Here is a 27,199-nt window from a genome sequence, read left to right as displayed (position 1 = left end):
TGATGCTCTGACTCTGTTAACTCTCGCTGAAGCTGGGGCAGATGGATTACAGCGTCGCTGTGAAAGAGGGTTCTGTCAGGGAATCGGGGGTACCTGAGTAGGGGTTCCTTTTTATAGGGCTTGTTCTGTAGCACAACATGGTCGCTGTGTGAGTCTGTGTGACTCCACGTATTTAAGGAGGGCCTGTGCTTGCATGGCACGTATAGAGGGCAATGGGCACCAATGCAAAAGCGCGAGAGAAGAATCTACTGTGCCCCCTAAAAGCACATATTTACAGTCTTCAAAGGTGACCTCTGACAACGCCTAACCCTGCTCTCACCCATCTAAAACTATGTTAAACTCACAACTTTTTTTTCTAAGGAAGGGTTCCTATTGCATCTCCAGAGCTCTTAAGGTTTGAATATTTTGGGTAGAGAGAACTACTTGTCCTCTTTGAACACCTCACAGGAAGTGACGACATAAACACACACACAGAATGAAGGAGTCTGCAGTTGGTCTCCCTGGTGATGTTGCTTCCTGAAGCTCCAGGGGCTCCCGGGAAAGCAAAGCTCTTCACAGAGGAGCATTTAGTATTCAGATCGTAGCTTTTTCTGCAGGATTGCCATGTAATCTGCTAGGAGTGGGAACCTCAACCTGGCCTCAAAATGTGTGAGACTCACTCACAATGCGTGAGACTTGAGGCCTCTGTATTTGTAGCAGGGTTAAACAGTTTGAGCATGATTTATGGTGAAGTTTACAGTTGACAGTGGATTGCTCACAGTGAGCCAGCTTATGCCAGGCAGTTAATTTAGGGCAGGAAAGATGGATTGCATCGACCTTGCCTTCCCAACAACAAACACCGTGTTTTGTAATCCAAGTCTGCATGCTTCATTCCCCTCTATTTCGAGGCAGCCCTCCTCTCTTCCCACAAAGGCTCAGTCCCTTCTCCACACGCAGGTGGCGGGCTTTGTTAAGGAGGGACAAGGAAGTTGCGCCTGTTTTTCTTAGTAACCTCCCCCTCCAGAATATGCAAATAAAGGGCACTTCAGACTCTTAAAAATAAACATCAGCACAAGATTTGATATTAAAAGGCAGATTTCGCTTCCACTGCATTTTAAGATAAAAACATCACGCCGCGATTTTCCCATAAATTGTTAGTAAAGTGGCCATAAGTTTAGAGGTAGAAAAACCAATTCTCTTCTCCCAGTCCTGCGTCCATGGTCAGACTGGGACAGAAAATATTCTCGGGCCTCAAAATAAAAGTGGCCCCATGGTGACTCAAATAGCTGAAAAAGTGCCCCCCATTTGCAAATTGGGGCAAATTTGTGGTAATTGTATAGGTCATTGAAAGGTTTGGGAGATTGCTTGTATTTGTGCTTCCTCCGGGCAGTTTGTGATAATTTTATGGAACTCACAGGTCAGGCCCGCCCAACAGCCCATAAGACAGGCCCACACCGGCCAAAAAAACCGTCCCAAACACTGACCGGGCAGGCCAGACCTTCTGGCACAGCCGGATTGCCCTTTGGGTTAGCCCCGCCCTTCTGCATCTCTCCAACGGTGGGACTTCTAGTGTGGTGCTGTACGTGATGACGTCAGTGGGGGCTGCGCGATTTATTGTAATGTCATTCACCTGAGGGCCCCTCTAAATTGGTTTCCTTGGGGTGACTGCCACCATTCATTTGCAATGGCCTTTTGAAAGTTGTCGAGCCTCAACTTGTGTAAATATCTTGCGAGTATGTTTGGCTTTCATTGGAGAGTTCCTGGCTCCCTCATAAAAATACATTTTTTCAGGTGGCTTTTCTTGAAATTTGACGTGACTGCCTATTCTATGAATGAGTGACAAAGAAAGTTATCATCTAAGGTCGGAGCCCTGAGATGCTGGAGCCAGTGGTGTCCGTGTTGAAGGGCCGCAGCTGTCCGCTGGTGCCTCTGCCACTCTCGCCGGCTCATTGGGGTTTATTACAGTAGGCACAGAGAGGAACAGAGAGGGAGAGAGAGAAAGGAAAGAAAGAGATGAAAAGAGAGAGAGACAGAAAAACAGAGAGATGAAAAGCGAGAGAGAGACAGAAGAAGAGAGCGATGAAATGAGAGAGAGAGAGGGACAAGAAAGAGGGACAGAGATGAAAAGAGAAAGTGAGGGGGAGAGAGAGAGGATAGAAGGAGATGTAGGTGAAAAGAGAGAGAGCGAGAGAGAGGGAACAGGGTTGCCCTGAAGACTGTTGCCATGGCGTCGTCTGTCTCCCAGTCCAGCCCTGGCTCCGGCTGGACAGCAGCAGTCACAGGTGTGAGAATGTCTGCTTCTAGAACCGAAACTGACATCATCAAGCAAACAAAGCGTCTAGGATACCTATTGCTGGTGGTTTCCGGAGATGCAGGACTGCGCTGAGAGATTTTTTTTTTCTTTACTGATCGGCCTCTAGAAAGGATATACATCGAAAAAATCTGGGTGTTACTGGTGAGCAGGCGAATTTCTGACTCCTCTGATGTATACCGTGGCAACACAACATACAGTTGTCTACAATTTCCTTTAGATTCATTGATTGAGAACATCCTTTGGATCTAGCTTGGGTCTGGCCCTCCCGGACTATGCCAGACACCCCTAGGGTATAGTTTTTACCTATACATAGGCACCCAACCTTAACCTGGACGTCCTCTCCTTGGCCTATCAGAATGGAGTCGATAGAAAGGATTGAGAAAAGATGCCCTCTAGACACACATAGGCTCTCCGTGCTGTCAAAACTTTCTGGGTCTGAGATGAATGTTATCCGCTTGACAGCCTCCAGTCTGGCTGCAGCTCCTCGACCCACTTCCCAGGCTTCCTTTCTGTCTTCCAGCTGAAGGGTTTCTGTTGGCCATCACCCATGAAGACTCTGGTTGGTTTCCTCCTCCACCCCCACACATATACCAACAACATTTCTCAGAGGCCTTTCTTCACATGTCATGTCAATGCTTCCTGGAATCTCTCCTCCTATCCAGCCTCCTTCAGGGCGGGCTGGCTGATGCCCTGCTTCCTTCTCAAGATCGAGGACAGATTCCAGGGTTCAAAGGAAAGAGACAGTATGAAAAAAAACATGAATGACAAATAAAAAAATATGTATCCTGGAAACAACCAGTATTCATTTTGGAGACAGTGTGGACTAGCAGGAAAGGTTGCCAGATCCTGCATGGCAGTAACACACCCAACTTCCTGTCCTGCAGAGGCTTTCCTTCATCATCAGGTGCGCTAGTACCACTGGTTGGACTGGGGCAGCAAAGATCACAGCTCTCAGAATGTGTTAAATTAGAGGCCGCAAATGGAAACCTGGAGTCTTGCTTCCAGGCAGTAGTCTGCCAGCACTAGGGTATCAACTGTAGATCAGGTCTTAACTAAAAATCCTTTGGTTTCTGGAGGAGCATACCCTCTTTACCATCCTTTTGATGACTTGTATCCTTCCACTGCTCACATTGAGGGAACTATTTTTTCTTTAAGTACCGTAAGAGAGTGCATAAAGTGCGTGTTTTTCAGCTCTCTCCCTCGTGTCCCTCTTTCTCCCCAGTCCCCATCTCTGCACGATCCAGGTTGCCCTCTCCTCCCCACTTGCTCCCTCCCTCATGTGTTGCAGTGCCTGTAACATCTGCTTCCTCTTTTTTTCACTTGCTGCCTCTCTCCTTTCCTTTCTCCTCCCACCTAGCTTTACTTTTATTTAATCCCACTCCCCGTTGCTTCTCTCACCTGCTTCTCCCCACCCGCTTTGCTGTTCACCCACCCTCTTGCACCCGGTAGCTCCCATTTGCTGCTGGGCCACCTCGCTTGCAGGAATGCATTGTTGCACAATAGTTTTTTTTAACCATTCAATAAATAAAAAAAATAAAAAAATTTGCCTGCGTCTTTCAGTAGGTGTGTGCATGCATGCGTGCTCATACACCATCACTCATGGGCGCGTCGTACCAAATGACACGGGCGCCAGTAGCATCATGATGCATATCGCTCATTGGTGCATCATGTCATGTCTTTTTTGCCTATGCTGTGCAGCATCTGCAAAAACATTTAGCATTTTTTTATGCTGCACAGCATTGTCAAAAAGATTAGGTCAACAAAGGCGAACCCTATTGGTTCTGTCTCGGGTCACCAATAATATGGTTTAGGTTTTCTTATTGGTTAATGTTTGCTTGAGAGAATCATCTTATTAGCCAAATAATCTGTCTTTTTGTGAAAACGCATAGGTATTTTTTAGTTCAGTATATCATTGTAGCCTGCTCCTCTGAGTCAATGTTGGGGAGATTTGAGCACACCAACTTCAGTACAATTTGTAGGGTTTGGAAGTAACTCTCACGGATGCTCATGTAACACGAACTGCAGTAGTATCGGAGAGCACACAGGCATGGATGTTAGAGATCCCTGGGCATTGCAACAGTTGAGTTGTTTAAACGAATAAAAACACTGGGCGATATATACGAGATCTGAAGCTGAGGTCAATTTCAAAGATGACCAATAGAGATCTTACATCGGGAGGTGGTTTATTTATGGGCTTAAAACATAGCATAATCTTTAAAATGGGCTTTCATGCCTTCCTCGTTGGATTATTTCAAATCAGCATGAATACAGTCTTTCCCTCATCGAGGCAAAGCCATCTTTAGAACAGCCACCTTGGATGTTGGTTAATTTAGTTAGCCAACAAGTGTATGCCTACTGTGCTCCTGGTCCTGATGTGAGAATACTGTATACCAGAGAGGCTATACGTTTTTTGTATGTTACCTGGGTGAGAAGGGTTGACAAAGAGCAGCAGCTAAGATAAGATGGGTACTTCTGGTACCCATATGGACAAGCCTCTCAGACCTCTTTAGAAATAATCATCCAATCTCAAGGTGTACACTCCAGACCCGCTTTGTTGTGGAAGGCCCATATCAATGTGGTGTGTGACTGCATCGGAGGCAGCACTGTGACTCCACCCATATCGCAGGAATGAGGCTTTTACTCTAGGGGCTTGCTACATTAGAGCACTTGCTTTCCCATGTAGACATGAGTGTGGTTTCTATTCAAACCACGTACCAGCTTTCTGGCTTTTACAGGGCCTGTGGCCCTGATTTGTCCACACAACCTGGATCACTCTGTCACACTTTGCCTTCAGTGCTACACACAGAACCTGGATGTCAGTCAAGGTATTTGTATTAACAATGATGAGGGTATAGAGAACAGCACTACATCATGTTGTCTGGTCCCAGGCAATAAGTGCACCGTAGGGTTAAATAATAAATTGTCTTTAGGGCAGGTCTTCTGCATTTTCAAACCTGCCCTTGATAAGATGAATAGGAGAGTGTCAGCAACCCCCAGATACTCACCTCTGAATGCTTGGCCCTACATCTAGACTGGTTTGCTGGGTGGTTGCCATCCTGTTTCTCCTGTCACTCAGCATCTATTGGCTCTTGAGAATTGAGACCCCCACCTGTCCAGTGCGGTGCAAAGACATATTGGTGGGTTGTTCCTCAGGAACTCTTCCCTATTTATAAGGTGCCACTCCTCTCTACCTCTTGGGGTTTCAGGCAGACATGGAGGCCAGCCAAGGCTCTGTGCGTAGTAGAACAGTCCCTGGGTAGCAGTAATGCTTCAACCGCAGAAAGTTAGCCTTGGATAACTGTTCCCTGGGTCTTCCTCAAACACTGCTGCCCAATCCGTAGGAGTCACATTGTCTGGCATTATACAATGGGTGGATGTTATCCCCTAGGAATAAAACTGGTGTTCCTGTACAATAGTGCAGGGTGAGATCGTGTGGGGAGAGGTGAATATCTTGTAGGACAGATGCTGGGGACAGCTTAGGAGCAAGGTGGTTCACTCATAAGGGAGCATAGGGACAGCTGAGGGCTAGGCAGGTATCCCAAGGGGAAGCTGCTAGGCATGGCTCAGGGGCCATGTGTGTGCCGGACAACAGCTAGAGAAATGCAGAAGAGCTTTCTCCTGTGAGAGGGTTGTCCATCCTGGGAGATCCAGAGATTGGATAGGAAGACGTGCCTCCTTTGTGCGGATGCTATCCCCTCTGTTAACGGTGGTCCATCCTGGGAGAACCAGAGATTGGAGGGGAAAGAAGTGCTTCCTCCGGGCGGATGCGTGTCCTCCATAAATGGTAGTCCGTCCTGGGAGAAGCAAAGATTGGATGAGAAGAAGTGTCTCCTCCTTGCAGATGCTATTTCCTCCGTGACTTGGTAGAGCTGAGTCCTCTGTGAAGGTGCTACTTCCTCTATGTGCGGGTCCGTTCTGAGAGAAGCGAAGGTTCGATGTGATGAACCCCAGAAGGGTGGTTCATCGTGGGAGAAGCAAAGTTAGAACAGGCAAAGATTGGATGGGAAGAGCTGTCTCCTCTGTGAGAGCGGTCTGTCCTGGGAGAACCAAAGATTAAATGGGAAGGTCTATTATTTGCTTTGAAAGGGTGGTGTGTCTTGGGAGAAGCAAAGATTGGATGGAAGAGTTGTCTCCTCTGTGAGAGTGGTTCAGCCTGGAAGAAACAAAGATTGAAAGAGGAGAGTTCCACGAGGGTGGGCCATCCTGGGAGAAGGAAAGTTAGAATGGGCAAAAATTAGATGAGAAGAGCTGTCTCCTCTGTAAGGAAGGTCCGTCCTGGGAGAACCCAATATTGAATGGGGGAGTTCCATGAGGGTAGTGCACCCTCGGAGAAGCAAAATTAGAACGGGGACATATATGGATGAATATCTCTCCTTCTGCTAGGGGTAATCATCCTGGGAGAAACAAGGAACTAGCTGGACACATGAACAACTATCTCCTGATCTCCCTTCCTGGAGGTTCTACTATGGATCTGTTGTGTTTGAACTTCTCATCAACGGAGGATGCTTAATTTGTAAAAACAACATGAGTGCCAGGGCCTAAGATATTTCACAGAAATCCACTGCAGCTAGCATCACCTATAGCTGCTGCTGCCGCCATTATTACCTGTTAACGATCACTCAAGGAAGTGTGACATTTTAGAATATTCCAGGACATCTCAAACTGTAGGGATTGCCTGGGAGCCCTGCTTTTAGCATTTTTAAAGTATTTTTAAATGATAGATGCTCCACTGTTACGATTTTATAAAAATAAATAATAAAAAAAAAAAAAAAACAGGCTTGATGGATTGTACACATTGGTATAGAAATAAGTGCCGGTACTCAGCATCGGAAAACCCCGGCATAAATCAAGCACTGGCCCACAGGGAGATCCCAATGATAGAATTACCAATAAATGGAGCTCATTTCACGTTACCTTGAGCCCTGACTACCTGTCTGAGGAGAAATCAAGGACTGGTCCGCCGGAGAATTAAGTCTTGCATGGACGGCAGGTTCGTGTTTCTTATCGGAAAAGCCCCAAGTACTTTCTGCCTTTAATAGGACAGAAAGGTTTACTTTTAAGCAGGCTCCTGTATCACTTTCGAAATGGGCTTCCAATATTGAGGTACATGAAGAGCGAGGTGTGAGGTGTGCGTTTCCTATGTCCGCACACGGTCACAGCGGAGTGTGGGCGGGAGCTGGCCAGCATGCGAGGCCGGACTGCCCATGCAGCAGCAGCTGCTGCTGGGGGTGTCTCCCCCCCCCCCCCCCCCCGTCCGCTTATCTTCGCTTTCATTAGCAGCCGCTCCTGAGTGCCCTGCTGGTGAGAGCCCGGGCTTTGTTAAAGCGCCTCTGCTGCCACAACAGCTTGCCCTAATGAAATCATCTCCATTATTCATGGCGGAGGGAAGCGGGGACTGTCAACCCCCCCAAACCCCCACCCGCAGCAGAGCAGGGGGCGGAGCCTGGGCCGGATGGGGAGCCGGAGGGGAGAGAGATCCAAAGGGATCCCGAGAGACAGGGAAATTGGAGGTCTTGATAATGATAGCGCCTTGCCTTTTATACAGCGCTCTCTACGGCATCTCTTCTATTTCTAAGCGCAGTTAGTAATGGGTGTTATACTGGGGCTCAGTGGGGCTCGATTTACCGACCGCAGAAGGATGGAACGTTGGTTTGGCCTCGCTTCGACTCACATTCATGTAGATACAGCACGTCAGTGGTGAGCCATAACTCACTGACCCATCATGCTCAACGAGAGGGCCAGCCAACAAATTAACAGGGAGGGCCGAGCCAAGGGCCTGGCTCGGATGTTGGAGCCTTCACACGAGACGAACGCTGACAAACATTTGCTACGTAATCATACAGCAAACATCACATAAAATATGGTGAAGTCTCTTCAAAGTTCAAAAAAAATGTATTTCCTTAGCATGTGGAAGTTTTACATTAATACAGCACATTCTGGTACTACACTGAGAAGTACTTATTCAACGTGATATTTATGTACAACTGGTGGCCCGAATTCGCGTATTTGAAAGTGCTTCATACGGGATAATGAAGAAGAGTGAGTTTTGGTGAAATAAAGCAGTTGCTTAAGATCACACAATTTAAGCAGAGAAGCCGTAATTTCTCCTGGTTTTCTGGAATCACTTTGTACACCTCAACCAGGAAATGGGTCTCTATTTGTCTTTCCTTATATTAAGGGTATGATATTACCTCTTTGTTCATTTTCTGCAGGTTTTGAAGTCAACTGGCGGCTAAGCGCTTTACATGAGCACCAGCTACATTACACAAGGTGGCATGCGTTGGTTATAGGCACCAGGTAACTAAGTGATGAGCCCAGCATCACAGGATGTTGAGCTGATGCTGAGACTCAAACCTGGTTCCCCGGCTCCACAGCTTGCCACATCCTGGGTAGAGGGAGGGAGGCAGGCAGAAGCCGCATGAAAGCGCGGCTTCTTATGGGCTCAAGGTGCCAATCGGACCTCGAGCTGCGGCAGAGCTAGGCTTCAGGCTCGAACTTCCAGTGGCTCGCCCACCTCTATCATGCTGGATGCAACTGACTCTTAACCAACTCTACTGGTCTTTCTACGGTGCCCACTTGTTGAGAAGTTGCTCATTTTCATTACAGGCCCTGTCTGACATGCAACTGACTCTGCTCGAAATCTACTCGCCTTTTGTGTGGACTATTATGTTAGAGTTTTCCATTACTCCAGTAGACAGTGTCTGACTTGCAAATACATCTTCCAACATTTACCAACTTTTCAGTGCAAGATGCGCCATACTAGGTATGAAATGATGCATAGCACTCTTCCAAGATGACATCACAGGCCTAAAAAACTGAGACCAGTATGCACAGAGCCCTCCCCAGAAACTAAATCCATGTAGTACACAGCCACCACCACAGATGCCGGCGTCAGAAGGAAAGCCCTGTTCAAACCAGTGAAACCCCCTATCGCATGTCATTTAATGTATAAGTAAAATGTCATCAACAGCATGATAAAAAAGTTCAAGATCAGACAGCACGTTGACAGCACCAAAGAGACTATCACTATCCCACCACTCCTTTCCTCCAGCAACTCATCACAGAGGCCAATTTCAGAACACTCTCCGTCACCAACCAGACTGCAACCATCTTCAGCCTCATGGCAATGACATATGTCATCAAATTCAAGGGCAGCATCCTTCTCTCTACCATCCTGAAATCCATCACCGGGAAGCATCCACACATGTGCAATGTCACCAGTGAGGTGCTCACGCCTCTTTCCATCATAATCAGTGCATTGCTCACAGGAGGCATCTTTCAGATCCCCAAGCAGGACACATCTTTCCTGTTCCATAAAAGGCCAGATTTGGATCTGATTGTATAGCAAACTATTAGCCTATCACCCATCTTCCCAAAAGCAGAATAATAATATTCAAAAAGCAGTCAACAACCACAAGAACATCTCTGGGTTCCAACCACTACCTATAAAAATATCGGTCATGTTTCAGACCTTCAAGCAGCAATGGAGACTGATACCATGCAAACTGTAGGCAACGCCTGGCTCCATGTCCTTCTCCACTGTTTCTTTGCGTCCTCCAAACCCATTGATGTCTGTCCTCACTATCCTCCTCCAAACACCCATATGATTCGCCAGAACTATTCTCCAAGGATTACGCAACTTCCACTCCAGTCAATCACCGTTAGTTCATATGAGCACTTACATCTCTCGAAGTTTAACTGTGACCGGTGTATCCCTCAAGGCCCCATCCTCTCCCCAGTCATCTTCCGTCTGCTCATGGAGCCCCATGGAGTTTCCCTCACCAAGGAGAAGCAAGAATCACAAATACCCTGTCAGCTGTCAAATATATCTTACTTAGAATCTCTCCACAATGAAAGACATTAACTGCCTCAAAAGCTGTCCATCATCCAAACACGAATGTCAAGAGACGTTCTCAGAAAGAATGTGTCCTTTTTGCCAAACCAGCAGACAAATGTATCAAAATTATCTTAGTGACATGAATTGAGCTAGAGTCCCACGGTGGTCTTAGTCACCTCTGATGCACATCCTCCATGCTGCTACACACCTCATCCTTGACTTAAGAAATCCAATCACTTATCACACACCTAGGCAGATGTACACAGGCTACCACCCTGAGTCTGCATCATCAAGTCCTGTTGCACTACCTACAAATCAGCAGGAGCCCGCCCAGTGCATAAGAACTGAACATTTCTGGAGTCAGAGCATCACAATGTTGGACTTCACCAAATCTGAAGAACTGAAAAACAGAACAAGCATTGACAAAGTCAACCGTTTTTTCCCTTTAAAGGCTGATGACAGTCCATGGCTTTGACAGTGCTTGTTTGCAGTGGTGCTCCTATACACATCCTTTATTTTTACTCTCCTATTCTGAAATGGCCATTGGTAATGTTGGAATTGTTAAATAAAATCAAAATGGTCACCAATGGATGGCAATGCATGTGTGCATGGTTGCTGTTTGGAATGGTAAGAAAAAACATTCAAAGATGGCTGCTTTATTTACACGTGTTTACACGTGCGAGGAGAACACTGGCAGCCATTTTGGCTGCACTTTACTATGCCAGCATAGCTTGTGGCAGTTTCAATATTGTAAAATAAAGGTGAAAATGAAGTGTGCACTAGCTCAAAAAACACTGTGCTGAGTAGTACTTCATAGCTACTTATCTATCTGTCTTATGTGTGCGTAGATATATACACACACACACGCACACATTTATTTTTCTTCAATAAGAAGTGAAATATGGAGGGGCTGAGTGTGGGAACACCCGGAGAGCAACAAACAAGCAAAGATGGAGAGAGTAGCAGATGAACAATGTTGGTGAGTACTCCCAATACTACTCCTAATGCTTTCAGACTTACTTCTGTGAAATGCTGTGGGCTGATATCAGCTCTGACGGGCAAGCCTGCTAATGCCTAAAACCATCTGAACTACCCGAGCCAATGACCGGAAGGGGCTGCCCAAGCGTTCCTTGTATCAGGCTCGATCCATTGCTGCTGCAGTCCAAGACAGATGTGAAGAAACATCTTGTCAAGAAGCACCTAATCCACCGATAAGGGCGTTCAACACCCAAGACATCAGGGTTTATCCCGCTGTACATAGATGTGAATTCTGATGAGATTCTGCAAAACTCACAGCTGCCTTACATAGAACAAAAAAAGTCTCACGAGAGGAGAACTGTCTAGTTCATGCATTTCGTGTGGTTCTAAGTAGCGAAATGAAGTCAATTAGGAACCACACGAACTGCCCGTTTGTGGGCAGATCGTGTAGTATTTCTCCTGAACCTAGTTTTTCCGTGGGGATAGGGGCCTGTAGCGAGTGCAAAAATCGTAAATCCACATGTTTCTCAGGTTCACCTGGAGAGTGAATTCGATAGTTTTTTTTTTAGCACACTGCATGCTAATTTTACCTTTTTCACATTACACAAAATAACTTGGCCGCCTTACTCCTGGGTGCCTCCGATCTCTGGCATGTACTCGGTGGTAAATGACCACGGGATTAGGATTTGTTGCCGTTTTGCACTGCGCCCTGCTGCGCCCACTTAGTTTTACGCTGCATCAACAGTTGAACATATATTTACGATCTATAGAGAAGTAACTGCTTCCCCGGCACGCCCCTCCCCTTCCATGGAAATGATTGCCCCGGCCCTGTGTGAAGCCCGACAGCCGCATCTCCAGAGATCTCCTAGTTTTTAAGACACTTTTGAATTATCCTCAGGCCCTCTTATCAGCTGCACCCTACAGCCCGGTCTGGGACGAGGTGCAGAAGGGCCAGTGCCCTAACCCCAGAGACCCTCACGGGACACCAGGTGCGCTGGCTATTCAGTGGCGTAACGAAATTTAGGGTGAGGGGTGCAAAGTACCTTGAGCCCCCTCCCCCACTCGACCCAGTCAGGGGCCTGCCGCCCGTGCACTGTGCTGAGGGCCCCCACGGCTTCACGCCCCCACTACGAACCCCCACCTTCCCGCGGGGGCCTTTGTTACCCCACTGTGGCTATTCGTCAGCATATCTGAGAGCATTGAAGTCGCGCTTGGCGCTATATGGAACACACCCCACAAACAAATGAAAATATTTAGCCCAGTGTGCGATCCCTGCTCTGCCTAGCCCCGATCCCTGGCAGTACTTGAAATGGAAAAATAGAAGTGCAGGTACTCTGTACGTGAGTACCTGCTTGTTTCTGAGAAGTGCCGGGACTCTCCAATTAAAAGTATTACGTTTTTCTTGAGAAGTGCAGGTACTCTACCTCTCAAAATAAAAAAGTGCCGGTACTCAGTACCGGCCCATTGAAAGCACTCTTGGGGGGCATCCCGGCACGGCTGTGTCACTGCGTGACTCGCCTGCAGAGAGGCCGCGAGACACGGGTTGGTGACTCTCAGGGGTGAGTCTGCACCTCGGTGGGCGGAGGGTGAACGCGAGGACCCGGGAGCTGAGTCAGGGATGGTGGGAGCCGCGTGCGTCTGGCGGGAGTGAGCCGGGGTTATTCATAGCGCGCGCAGCATGCATGGGCTCGCGGACACTGCATGCGAAGCCCGGGAGCGGGGACCGGCCCCGTCACTGCTGCCGCCGCCTGGACTTGGAGCATAGACTCACTCACGTCCGCTGCAGGGACGGGGCAGAGCCAGCGCGCCCCTTTGGCTGCCCCAGTGCTTGGACAGTGCTTGCACCCCTCTATTCCATCGCATCCTACACTGCTGGTACTCGGAGAACCCTTGCACCTCTTTGGACGGCTCCTCTCGCTCCTAGTACGAGGTGGAGTATTTGTGCCTCGACTTTGGAAAATGTCTCTTTTCTTTCTATTACCGGTGGAATAATTGTCTCCTTCTGCTGACAGCTGTGGCTTTTAGCACAGGTGGATTTCTTCTGCCTCGCCTTCGAATCACCTCTGACTTCTAGTACTGGTGGAGTACGTGTCGCGCCTTTGAATCAACTCTCTTGGTGGTATTGGGGCATTACTTAGCCTCTTTTTTGGACTGCTGTCACTTGTGGTACTGGATCACCTCTCTCACACCTCGTGCTGGGGCACGGCTAACTGTCACACCCGCTGCTGAGGCAGTGCTAACCCTCACACCTGCTGCTTGGAGCAGTGCTAGCTTTCACACCTGGTGGTGGGACAGTGCTAGCCCTCACACCTGCTGCTTGGAGCAGTGCTAGCTCTCACACCTGCTGCTAGGACAGTGCTAGCCCTTACACCTGCTGCTGGGACAGTGCTAGTCCTCACACCTGCTGCTGGGACAGTCCTAGCTCTCACACCTGCTGCTGGGACAGTCCTAGCTCTCACACCTGCTGCTGGGACAGTCCTAGATTTCACACCTGCTGCTGGGACAGTGCTACCTCACACCTGCTGCTGGGTCAGTGCAAGCCCTCACACCTGCTGCTGTAGCAGTGCTAGCTCCCACACCTACTGCTGGGACAGTCCTAGCTCTCACACCTGCTGCTGGGACAGTCCTAGCTCTCACCTGCTGCTGGGGCAGTCCTAGTTCTCACACCTGCTGCTGGGACAGTGGTAGCCCTCACACCTGTTGCTGGGACAGTGCTAGCACTCACACCTGCTACTGGGACAGTGCTAGCCCTCGCACCTGCTGCTGGAGCAGTGCTTACCCTTACTTCTGCTGCTGGATCAGTGCTAGCCCTCACACCTGCTGCTGGAGCAGTGCTAGCTCTCACACCTGCTGCTCGGACATTGCCAGCTCTCACGCCTCTTGCTGGAGCAGTGCTACCTCTCATGCCTGCTGCTGGGGCAGTGCTAGCCCTCACACCTGCTCTTGGGCAGTGCTAGCCCTCACCTGCTGCTGAAGCAGTGCTAGCCCTCACACCTGCTGCTGGGGCAGTGCTAGCCCTCACACCTGCTGCTGGAGCAATGCTAGACCTCACACCTGCCCTTGAGCAGTGCTAGCCCTCACATCCGCTCTTGGGTAGTGCTATCCCTCACACCTGCTGCTAGAGCAGGGCTAGCTCTCACACCTGCTCTTGGGCAGGGCTAGCTCTCACACCTGCTCCTGGGCAGTGCTAGCTCTCACACCTGCTGTCAAGGCAGAGCTAGCCCTCACACCTGCTGCTGGGGCAGTGCTAGCCCTCACACCTGCTCTTGGGCAGTGCTATCCCTCACACCTGCTCTTGGGCAGTGCCAGCCCTGACACGTGCTGCTGGAGCAGTGCTAGCTCTCACACCTGCTCTTGGGGAGTGCTAGCCCTCACACCTGCTTCCGGGGCAGGGCTAGCCCTCACACTGGCTCTTGGGGAGTGCTAGCCCTCACACTTGCTGCTGGGACAGTGCTAGCTCTCATACCTGCTGCTAGAGCAGGGCTAGGTCTCACACCTGCTCTTGGGCAGGGCTAGCTCTCACACCTGCTCCTGGGCAGTGCTAGCTCTCACACCTGCTGTCAAGGCAGAGCTAGCCCTCACACCTGCTGCTGGGGCAGTGCTAGCCCTCACACCTGCTCTTGGGCAGTGCTATCCCTCACACCTGCTCTTGGGCAGTGCCAGCCCTGACACGTGCTGCTGGAGCAGTGCTAGCTCTCACACCTGCTCTTGGGGAGTGCTAGCCCTCACACCTGCTTCCGGGGCAGGGCTAGCCCTCACACTGGCTCTTGGGGAGTGCTAGCCCTCACACCTGCTGCTGGGACAGTGCTAGCTCTCATACCTGCTGCTGGGGCAGTGCTAGCTCTCACACCTGCTCTTGGGCAGTGCTAGCCCTCACACCTGCTTCCGGGGCAGGGCTAGCCCTCACACCGGCTCTTGGGGAGTGCTATCTCTCACACCTGCTCTTGGGGAGTGCTAGCCCTCACACCTGCTTCCGGGGCAGGGCTAGCCCTCACACCTGCTCTTGGGGAGTGCTAGCCCTCACACCTGCTGCTGGGACAGTGCTAGCACTCACACCTGCTGCTGGGACAGTGCAAGCCCTCACACTTGCTGCTGGAGCAGTGCTAGCCCTCACACCTGCTCTTGGGCAGTGCTAGCTCTCACACTGCTCTTGGGCAGTGCTAGCCCTCGTACCTGCTGCTGGAGCAGTGCTAGCCCTCACACCTGCTGTTCGACAGTGCTAGCCCTCGTACCTGCTGCTGGAGCAGTGCTAGCCCTCACACCTGCTCTTGGGCAGTGCTAGCTCTCACAATGCTCTTGGGCAGTGCTAGCCCTCGTACCTGCTGCTGGAGCAGTGCTAACCCATCTTCTCAGGATCACCTCTCTGGGAGCAGTATGCGTGCCTCTCCTTTGAACTCTTTCCCTTCTAGTGCTGGAGCAGCACCGGTGCGTCTTTTTTGGATTGCCTCTCTCACTTCTGGAACTGGGATGGTGACTGCACCTGTTGGATCACCTCTACCACTCCTGCTGGGTCAGCTGTTACTTCTTATGTTGGGGCAGTACTTGCGAATCTGTGTGAGATCACGCCACTCTGGGTGGTACTAGAGAGTACATGTATTCCCTTTGAATTACTTTGTAGTACTTGGCCAGTATTCGTGTCTCTCATATTGGACATGCCTTGCTGCTATTTTTGGTACTCAAGCAGTACAGGTGTCTTTGATTTCCATCTCTGTTCTGCCTCTCGGGCAGTACTTGTACCTCTACTTCGGGCCGCCTCTTTCACACCTGATATTTGGTGGTACTTGTGTCTGCCCTGTTGGTTCAGCCTTGTTATTTCCGCTGGTACTTGGGTAGAGCTAGTGTCTCATGTAGAGTACCTGTTTTACTGAGACATAGGTTCAGTACGCTAATACTGCTCTTCGAATGAGCCGGTAAATGTGTAGCTTATCCTGTTAGTAATAGAAAGATCACTTGTGTCTCTCCTGCTAGAGAGGCTGCGCTCCTCCAACATGCACCGTGGTACCGGACACAGCAAGCATTTCCTGTTTAATCACGTGATTCGCCTGGTATCAACACAGTACTCGTATCTACTGATAATGACAGGAACAGTGCTTCTGTTTCTTCTGTTGGATCATCCTCATCCCTTTTGGGAGTATTTTAACAGTACTAGTCTTCCCTGTTGGATCAGTCTGTCACTCCTGTACTTTACTGGAGCAGTGCTTGTGTTTCTCGTGTTGTTTTGCCTCAGTCACTCCTGTTGTGGGTTTCTATATACATACCTGGTATTGGGCCAGACCTTGTGTTTCCTATTGGATCATCTCTGCTACCCCATTTTTAACTAGGATCTAATTGTTCCCCTCATGTTATTTTACCTTGTCTCTTTGGGTGCTGGTACTGTTTACCATTGGATCACGTGTCCCCCCATCAGCACCCAGGCTGTACTTGTTTCTCTCATGTTATTGTTCTACCACACCTGTTAGTACAGAGACAATGCTTGTGTTTTGCCTCTAGCAGCAAGCATGCTTCCAGTTGTTTTGTATCTACATTTTTGTATCTACAGTGCATGTATTTCCAGCAAAAAATAGGCAACCCAATAACCCCTAGTGAGCTCGGGGCTCACCCAAAGTAAAGGTAATTTTCCACCATTCATGTATGTTAAGAACACATTTAGGCAATGAAAATGTTGAGCATCATTGGGGACTGTGGTGCGCCCTGCTGCACAATGGTGCTTGGACCATCTTGAATTGCAGGTGAATGTCAGTCCCACATTCAGTGGTAGGTGTCTGAAAACGTGTACTTCAGCTGCAGTTTCAAGGAACAGAGACCCGGCTGAGAATCTTAAATCACCTCATGCAATACCCTGGGAGTTCTGGCATTCACATGGAACCTAATTTGCAAAAGTTATGGCCTACAAGCCCTAACAGTTGAAAATAAAGACTTAGGAGGGTCCAGTGGTTGATCAGCGAGATCTTTCCTCAGAGCCCAGGGAGCCTCCATATTTAAACCTTTTTGGCCCTGGATCTGCCCAACAGAGGTGTCTGATGGCAGCATTTGACACATTCAACCATAACCTGCTGCATGACCGTCTCCACAGTATCTGAATCAGAGGAGCTGCCGTGGCTCTATTAAGATCCTTCCTTTCTGGAAGGAAACACTTTGTTGCCCTGAATGAGTTTGTCTCCAGTACCTTTTTCCTGCCGTGTGGGGTTTCTCAAGGGTCCTCCCTGAGCCCAACATTATTTAATATTTACGTTACATCATTAGTCAGGTTGATACAAAGCTTTGTTTTTTCCTCGGTGTCTTACGCAGAGGACACACAAATTGTGGTTTCGCTTTCTAGTAATGATAACAATACTGCTATCAGTTTTTACAACTGTATGCAGTTAGAGGGCAACTGGATGAATTATAATTGCCTCAAGGTAAGTTCTGAGAAGACTGAGGTCCTCCTTTTGGCATTTTCATCTCCTATTGGTCCCCCTTCTGGTGGCCACAAGAATTGGGAACTTCCCTGACTCTAGGTAGGAAGGTAAGGAATTTAGATGTAATTAGATGACAAGTTCACCTTTGGAGATCAAATTAGTGCAGTCATCTCCCACTTCTACATTCTAAGAACAATAAGAATTTTTTTTCCATGCATTCCCTACGAAAAAACAGAAGACTGTCGCAACAACCCTTGTGCTTTCTAAAGTACACTACTGTATTGCCCTCTATTTGAACATGCAACAGCGATTGCAGAATAAACTTCAGGTGCTGCGGAATGCAGCAGCTTGCATGCTCTTAGGAATTCCCAAGCTTTGTGGAATCGCATTTTACAGTTCTTAGGTATGCTATGCCTAGTGGCCCCTGTGATACACAATGACAATCTCTGCACAGGCCTATCATTAAGTAAAGAGGCCTACAAATGTAATTCGCTACTGCTAGGAATGCATTATGTTGCAAGACTTGCTCTCTGAACAGCCATCATGAAACATCATCGTCATTGCATGCTAGCTGAAGCAATCTCCCTTCTGGGAAGTACCAGTCTGAGTACGTGATGTTCTCAAGTTCTGTCACAAGATGGACCATGTGATATTAGGCACGTAGGCCACCTTGTGTAAAATCCTTTTCTATGCTTTTTGTTACTATATATGGTATGATAGGAAAAACGACCTCAGACATAATGGAGAAGTAGTCATACGTCAATCATACGTCAAAGCCAAAGAACCAATAAGACGTTGAATTATGTTTGTGGTTTAATACTATAAAAGATCGTGTATCACTTCCTTGTATTAGGCTGTTCGTGTACACTAGTACAGAGCATCCTCCATGTACATGTCTTTCTATTTCTATCTCTAATAAATCCTTTATGTTTATCTAGAAGAGCTGGCTAACGGTCGTTTGTATCCTGAATGGGTGCTGAATAATTAGGCTTCTACAGCTTTAGTCAGCATCCCAGGCTATACTATGCTGCACTGGCTACCAATCAAGAAGCAAATTATCTTTAAAGCCCTGTGTATCGCCTACAAACCTCTTCATGGCCCTGGCCTAGACCAGGGTTCTGCAAAGTCGGCCCGGGAGAGCCAGGTCCATGCCAGGTTTGTAGCATATCCACATTTAGAAAAATGTAGATTTCTGAAACATCTTTTTTCTAAATGTGGATATGCTAAAAACCTGGCATGGACCCGGCTCTCCAGGACCAACTTTTCAGAACCCTAGCCTAGACTATCTTAAAGGTAACTATAAATGGTATTTTCCTAGCAGAACGCTCCGTTCTGCATCTGCCAAAAACGTTATAGTCCCCAAATTCAGGCGTTCCTCTTGGGGCGGAAGAAGCTGTATTGTCTGCACTGCAACTGTGGAACAGCCTACCTTTAAATGTGAAATCCATGAGCAATCTCCTTCTTTCAGAAAGGCTTTAGAAACTTGGTCAAGTGCTAATTAGTGTGGGCTCCTTTTAATATACGATCCTTCTGAACAGTTGCAGCGCCAAGAGGCCTCCTGGCATTTGCGCGCTTTACAAGTGCTTATTATATGATGATGAGTTGGATAGAGAAATTGAGATTTTGGCTCACAGGTAGCAATCTTGAAGACTTTAACCAGAAACCTGCAGTAGAGTCCGTCTTGCAGTGGCCACTGACAGGGAAAATGGAGGATGGAGGTTAAGGAAGGCACTGGCTCAAGGTGAACAGGTGGTCAGCATAGCTGTTCTTCTGGTGTTTCTTGTTGCCACTGGATTTTTGTTTTGTGTGTGCCAACCCTGCAGAGCATGCACACTGCACCGTAGTTTGAATTAGCAAGCTTTGGAATCTGGATTCCCCCTAAATCTTATTTTGTGCAAGAATTCCCTAATACATCACCCTGGGTTTGCTGAAGAGACACTACATGACGGAAACACTTAGGAGTGCCATGCCACAGCTTTTGTGGATTTCGGATTGGCCGAATAAAGGGGAGGAGTAAGCCGGAACAAAATGTTTTCCAGGACCATTTCAGTCCCGTGGGAATGCGCCCAATAAATATAGTAGTACATTTGCTATGCAGTGCCACTTGACCTCAGTCCTTGGCATAGCTTTTCCTGCCTCGCTGGACGCCTGAAAGGGAGTTCCGCACGAGATGCTAGAGAAGACATCTTTATAGATGCCTGGCATGCTCCTCTCCAACCATCCACTTTTTAAATCATGGACATATGGGGATTTTTGAAGCGCAGAGTGCTTCGTAAGTGAAAACGGAGATCAATCTAGTGGTAGACTTAATGAAGCAGAACAAAAACACACATTGAGGAAATGAAAATGTTGAGCAGCATCTGGCAAGTGATGTGTCCTGCTGCACAGTGCAATCCAGGATGGTCCAATCTGGCTATGCGGGGTCCAGCTGTCACCCAAACTGTTGCTTTTCCAAGTGTGATGCAGTTTCTATCAAGGAAGGTGCCTAGATCCCAGCCGCACTCCGCAGTCTTTTGGGAAGAGGTGCTCCTCACAACCAGCATTGCCTCCCCCCAGTTGGTTGCACCATGAGGCCATCATTGAGGCTGATCCTCACTGTCCTAATCCTGTGCAAAACATAAAACCCTATTTGGATGATTTTGAGGGGCCACATCTGTCTTTTGGATCAGGGTTCAAATTCTTTTAAAATATGACGACCCTTTGCTTGGAAGTTTCGGTGACCTATAGGACAGTGTTCTGTAAGGGGTAGAGAGCCAGTGGCTTAATTTGGTGCAGAAGGCATGTAGCCCTCTAAGAGCAGTTCATGAATTAGTGCATTGTGGAAATGGCTACGTTAAAGTAATGTTCCTTCAGAAGCATTGGTGTAGGCCACAGGATGAAAGATGTGCAGGCTACCATGTTCTTTACAGTGTGGCCAATGAAAGGGGTTGAGATACAGGTAGGAAACATCTTTAGTTTCTGGCGTCTGCCCCACAGATTATAATTTTGGTGATAAAGAAGCCTTGGCTAGTATAGCAGAATTGTTTCAAGGTCAGTGCAGAAGCTTTGCTCCTCTGCATATCATACGCAGTGTGGCTGGGACAGCAACTTCTATGTTTTATCCAGGTGTTGTGGACCAGGCTCTTGCCCTGAAGCGTTCCACTTGTTAATTCATTTCTCATATGGATTGACGGCTGAGCCATCCACCAGATTGGTGGCTAGCAGACGGTCATCTCAGCCTTGTCTCCCGGGCCTTTCCAAGGTCACTGTGATTTCTTGTGGGTGAGCAGTAAAGGCTTGTGTCTGGGTCAGGGGGTTCCGTGAAGGTAATGGGACGCCATCAGCTGGTCCTTCTCCATGGACGCCATCAGCTGGTCCTTCTCAATGGACGCCATCAGCTGGTCCTTCTCAATAGACTCCATCAGCTGGTCCTTCTCAATGGACGCCATCAGCTGGTCCTTCTCAATGGATGCCATCAGCTGGTCCTTCTCAGTGTCTTTGGAAATGATGTGGAACTGTAATGGATACTAAGTTGCTTCAAGAATGGTTGACATCCACGTGTCAGTCTTGTCCACTCCATCGCCTAGTTGTACCCTCAACGCTATCCTTTATTTAGCCATGTGACCGTTCACACCAGGAATACAATATCTGGGTGCGCAGTTTCCTCAACACAGTGCTGGAAGAAAACTGCTCATGAGAAAGCGGATTCTGTTGCCTTTGTTTTTAGTATTTTAATATTTATAGAAACACGTCAGTCACCATGGTATCAGCTATTATCCCTAGAAACTGGAATCTTCATGTGTGTGTTTAGATGTCATTTTTTTTAAAAAACAATTTGCTCCTGAGCGCATAACACGCTGCCAATCAAAGAAGAGAGGTTTCCAGAAGCGATTATTCCACTTGTCGCACAGAAGATAATGGAAGTGATAGGATACAGATAGCTCCAGGTCTTCCTACTTCAGGAGTAGTTTATGTCAAGGCTTAAAATAATACAACGATTACCTACGGGCGCACACAACAAACACTCACATGCACATTGAATATTTTTTTTTTTCTGCTCCCAGACCGGAATCGTGCCTTCTGCCAGTGTATGCTAGAAACAACATGCGTGCTTCGTCTGGTTTCCATGTGTCAGTGTGAACCCTGATTTTCGTTTACACAATCTGCCCAGCTGAAGTGTTGTAAGCTTTTTAGCATATGCTATTCTTCATTGGTGTCTCTTTGATCCTGTCGTTTCCAATAAAATTGTGTATCCCTCGGAACAGCCTGGAATGATTCCAAGTCAGTTTAGGGTGACAACTCATGCAATAGTCTGGAGAGCTTCCAAGAATTGAAAAAGAACTGCTATTGCCATACATTTAAGTAAAAAAAATAAACTTTTGTAAATAGAAGGTTATGATATTTACTGGATGTAATGACGGTAGGCATTTTATTTAAAAATAATTAAAAGCCACACGGTTTTCTAAAAGACTTGTTGAAGTCTTTAGTACTTTCCTTTACACCGGACGTGAATGAGAACCATTCCAAAATGGCCGACATGCCGAGAGAGGGGCTTCAACATTGGAATCCCAAGTCTTAGTGCTGTGTCAGGTTACCCGTCGGTCGGGGAGAGGCGAGGCTGCTTAAGGTACCCATACTCAATACAATGTGCTGGAAAGCCAAGAGGGCTGGTGGTCTGAACAAGGACGAGGGCATGCTTTTTATTGCAGGCGTAGACATTTAAAAACATCTTTTTTGGGTTGTATATAATTACTGTATTTATTTGTTCATTTGCATGTCCGATCTTGCCGAAATGTAATTGGCTAACAGAGTAAGTCACAATTGTAAACAGACAATAGAAACAACAGACAATAGAAACACAAATAGCAGAAGTGCAATCATACTGTGTAAATGCAACTTAAAGGAAGCTCTCAAGTACAAAAGTCAGTTGTGGTGGAGGGCCTTGTCTTGTCAAGGTGCTGACAGAGAACCCTACAAAATCTGTGGGCTGGCTCATACAGAAAAAGGGAGCTTTTTAGGCAGGACGGCGCTTCGGAAAAACCTGTGACATTTCAAGAGGGCCACTGCAGGTCCTGTAGGACACAATTTGAAATGTGACTGACTTTGCTGCTGCCCTACTGGCCTCTCACATACCTGTCAAGCTTTTGCTTCATGACTGAGGGCGATGCCTGACCTTTAAGAGGGCGATCCCGTTATTAGTGAAAAAGGACTTAACCATTTTAGGAGACTTTTGTGGGTTTGTATAGAGTGCCCCTAATGGAGTTTAAGGGGGCAGGTTGCTTTTTAGGAGGCAGAACTGGTGACACCTTCTAAATGAGGGTGAATTGCGGGAATGCTCCCACGTGCATGAACTGTCTGGGAGGTACCACTTCACCAAAGGCTCTGGACAAAAACTAAAGGGGCACAACAAAAGAAGAAAAGGGTAGCAGTGTGAAACAAGAAAAACAAAAAAAACAATCACAAGAAAAACAAAAAGTGCCACCATATCAGTGAGAAGGGAAATGCCCAACCATTGCATGGAATCTTGATTTGTATGTTGTTGGTGGTGGTCATGGGAAAATGTTACTCTTTATAATTGGGCCATGAGCGAAAAGTTCAACCGGTCAGTATTACTGGCACTGACCACGCACACTCGTTGTTTCCTCCCAGGAATGTAATAAATGTACAGTACAAGAAGTCTCTTTCCAGTTTTTTAGTTTGTTCTCGCTGCTCTGCCAAAATGCACACTGGTAGCTTAGCTGCTGTTATTTAGATATACATCCACAGATGACTGCATGCCATTAAGACTTTATAACTGAAAATGATACTTCGCCGATCAGTTGATGTTGTGCATTGACCAGGCAGCCAAGAATGAGTCTGATGTGTTCTGTTTCCTCTCACCCACTGCAGGAATGGCTGCACATGTGCAGGTCTTCTCTCCTCGCACACTTCAGTCAAGTGCCTTCTGTAGTGTGAAGAAACTCAAGGTTGAAGCTGACTTGAGCTGGGATATGACCGGGTACGGCACGCTGAGCCAAAGAAAGAACGTGCACGCCGTCCAACCAGTCGCCAGCGCTTCCCTCCAAATCCCTGCCCTGCCTTACGAACAGGCCGTCATCTACCCCACCAGTACTGGCCACATTGTAGTGACTTCGGCTAGCAGCACCACAGGCGGGCTTGCCTTAACTGGGCAAGCACTAGGCGGACAGCACAACCTGATGCGGCGGAGCACTGTGACCCTCCTGGACACCTACCAAAAATGTGGACTTAAGCGCAAGAGCGAGGAGATTGAGAACAATAGCAGCGTGCAGATCATTGAAGATCACCCGCCAATGATTCAGAATAATGCCAGCGGTGCCACGGTAGCCACGGCCACCACCTCTACGGCCACCTCCAAAAACAGTGGGTCTAATAGCGAAGGGGACTACCAGCTCGTGCAGCACGAGGTGCTGTGTTCAATGACTAACACGTATGAGGTCTTGGAGTTCTTAGGTCGAGGGACCTTTGGGCAGGTGGTGAAATGCTGGAAACGTGGCACCAACGAGATTGTGGCTATCAAAATCCTAAAGAACCACCCATCCTATGCCAGGCAGGGCCAGATCGAGGTGAGCATCCTGGCCCGGCTGAGCACGGAAAGTGCGGATGACTACAACTTTGTCCGGGCTTATGAGTGCTTCCAGCACAAGAACCACACTTGCCTGGTCTTTGAGATGTTAGAGCAGAACCTCTATGACTTTCTGAAGCAAAACAAATTCAGCCCCTTGCCTCTCAAATACATCCGACCCATTCTCCAGCAAGTAGCCACGGCACTGATGAAGCTGAAGAGCCTGGGCCTGATCCACGCAGACCTGAAGCCTGAGAACATCATGCTGGTGGACCCATCAAGACAACCTTACAGGGTCAAGGTCATCGACTTCGGCTCTGCCAGCCACGTATCTAAAGCTGTGTGTTCCACTTACCTGCAGTCAAGATATTACAGGTAAAAGTGTTGCTTTAGAGACTATGCCGCATAAAGCTTTGGTATGTGCGCTTGCAGCCCTTGTAATAGCCCAGTGAGAGTAAAAGGCTGCAAGGAAAACTAGGAAGTCTGTGTGACCTTTCGGCTGATTGAACATAAGGTGGTCCCGTGGGTATGGAATTTGAGTTTTTACACACATGCGCACCTGCACTCCAAGTGTAATATGGTATTTGTCACCATTGCCCATTGTGGATAAAGGGCATGCCAGATGAGAGGCAAAGGGCAAGACACATGAGAGGCAAAGGGCAAGACGCATGAGAGGCAAAGGGCAAGACGCATGAGAGGCAAAGGGCAAGACGCATGAGAGGCAAAGGGCAAGACGCATGAGAGGCAAAGGGCAGGACGCATGAGAGGCAAAGGGCAAGACGCATGAGAGGCAAAGGGCAAGACGCATGAGAGGCAAAGGGCAGGACGCATGAGAGGCAAAGGGCAAGACGCACGAGAGGCAAAGCCTCGGCCATGATCCACCTCCACTCCCTCAACAATGGTTACAATTATCATATTAAATTCTGTGTATCTCCGCGTATAGTTTATGCCATGCTGTTTGTTCATGTGTATTTCTTTCCAAAATTCTATTTAATCACAGCCAGGATTGAAGGGATTCTTTTGTTTGTACTGAAGTAAAATCAGATCGAAGAGGCCTCCTGACTACCAGTACAGTTGTTTCTCTGTGTCACGTCACTGTAGAGCACGCAACACCTGAGACCACACCCCTCTCATGCCAGCTTCAGTGCGGTGATAAACACATTGAGTTTGGCATTAGAACTGTAGTATTAAACCATACATGTGTACTTATTTGCTTATTTATTTTCAGTACATGGCATATGTGTGTTTGTGTGTGTGTGTATGTGTAATATGTTATTTATTGCTTGTTTCAAGATGGAAAGTCGTGGGTCACTAGTTTGATATTGCCATTAATGAACCATGAGTCAGTTCAGTTTGTGGGGTCCCTGTTAACTGCTGAATATTATTCTGTGTGTGTTAACCATATGTGTTATACATTAGCACACTCTGAATTGTATCACATTTAGGTGATCCTATATTTGCCTTCGTTTGAAAATAAGGTAACAAGATGCGCCCAGGAGCATGCACCGTGGTCAGGCGAGAAGGCTAGGTTTTGACACCAGGCTTCTAGATCACAGTGTCTTACAATAGGAAACAATGATATGTGTATTGTTGCCTTTCAAAGGTGAAAACAGATATCTTACTTGCTAATTGCACAAATCACCTGATAGACGAACTAGGCAATAAATAAATGGTTATCCAAACAGTTTAGGCAAAAAGCATTATTAAAAAGGCCCAAAGGACAACTGGATGATTTTCTCGAATCCTAAAACAATTCACCAATCTATATAGATTAAAAATACATCCATAATGTTCACTACAGAGTAAATTCAAATGTAATAAAGACTAATGTCAGTGGGTTCTGATATAGAATGGTATTACTGTAGGAGAAGTGTCACATCCTAACGCAAAAGCACCTTGAGCCTTTTGAGTCACTTTGATCCAAAAGTCAGGTTTCTCGCAGTAAACTAGTGCCCCAGATGGCTGTCCTTGGTTTGGCTTGACAGTCACACGTGATCCAGGGCCCAGAGGTAGATATTTGTGCAACCCAAACTCAAGTGTTCCTTGGCTCAATCATTGTGATTATCTAAATGATATCAATCGTCCGCTCTCTTTCCGCAGAACAGAGACAAGGCGCTCTAGCCATTCAGATTTGGAATCCCTTCTATCATTGTTTTCCATTCTCTTGCCAGTATGGTTTTGGGCGAGAATATGTGTAGCCAGCACGCCCAGAATCGGAATCCTGGTCACATTGTTCATAATTGTAGGTAATCACAAGGCACAAAAATATCTACTGAAAGTACATACTTTTATAACGGATATATTTCAAATATATAAATGCACAACATTAAGCAGAAAAAAAAATAACTTGGATGTCTGAGGGGCAGCAAGAAAAGAGGTATAATGTGAGCCTCAAGTTTGCATGTAAAGTTTGGTCAGTGTGTCTTTACACACAGTGGAGGGAGGCGGGGGTTGTCACATATATGACGTTTGAACTCCCCTCCCCACAAACAGGTTTAATGCATATGGGAGAGCAGTATGCAGGAACTTTCATTATTGTGGGATATTTCATTTTCTTGTGTTTTCAATAACATACATTTCCCATGTATTGATTGCATCCCTAAATTGTTTGGTGCTCCCTTGAGACGATTCAGTTGGAAGCATTATCTGCATGAAAATCAACTCATTCACTTACATGTAGGAATTTTATCAGTACTGAAGAACAATCTGAGACATAGGAATGCTAGTACCAGGTGTATCTAAAGATGGCTGCCACGAAGGTCTGTACTACTGAATGCCAACGCCTCTGAATATCAACCTACAAGAACAATGTGAACAGAATATTAAGGGACAAAATATCGAAAGGCAAATGTCTATAGGGAAGTATAGATGTACCATTCCTCACTCCACATCTGTGTACCTTGAAGAAATATATATATGTTTGATGGCATGTGTAGTTTCAGATACACATGCTGTGCACATTCTGCCATCTAGATTTGGGCTCGGAGTGATACAAGTTGTTTTTCCTCGAAGAAGTTTTTTCGAGTCACGATATCAAGTGACTCATCCTCTCGGAGATAGTGTTCATGGGCATCGAGTCCTTTGTTGGATTTGTTTCTTTCCACCCTCGGGTTCGGATGTGTTCCCTCTCA

General features: G+C 47.4%; 1 protein-coding gene across 6 annotated transcripts in view; it reads left to right on the top strand.

The window, feature by feature from the left end:
- Nucleotides 1–27,199, top strand: part of HIPK2 (homeodomain interacting protein kinase 2) — a 329,092-nt gene that overhangs the window by 84,091 nt on the left and 217,802 nt on the right. For 3 of the 6 annotated variants that reach the window (XM_069227995.1, XM_069227993.1, XM_069227994.1), the window contains exon 2: nucleotides 23,375–24,443. In XM_069227995.1, coding sequence (XP_069084096.1) covers nucleotides 23,375–24,443 — 1,069 coding nt within the window. Of the gene's footprint in view, nucleotides 1–12,785; nucleotides 13,039–23,374; nucleotides 24,444–27,199 lie in introns of those variants that run through there. The other 3 variants (XM_069227992.1, XM_069227990.1, XM_069227991.1) reach the window with 3 other exon arrangements.

The sequence above is a fragment of the Pleurodeles waltl genome, chromosome 4_1 (assembly GCF_031143425.1).
Source record: "Pleurodeles waltl isolate 20211129_DDA chromosome 4_1, aPleWal1.hap1.20221129, whole genome shotgun sequence".
Classification (NCBI taxonomy): domain Eukaryota; kingdom Metazoa; phylum Chordata; class Amphibia; order Caudata; family Salamandridae; genus Pleurodeles; species Pleurodeles waltl.
This window is presented reverse-complemented; position numbering and strand designations above follow the sequence as displayed.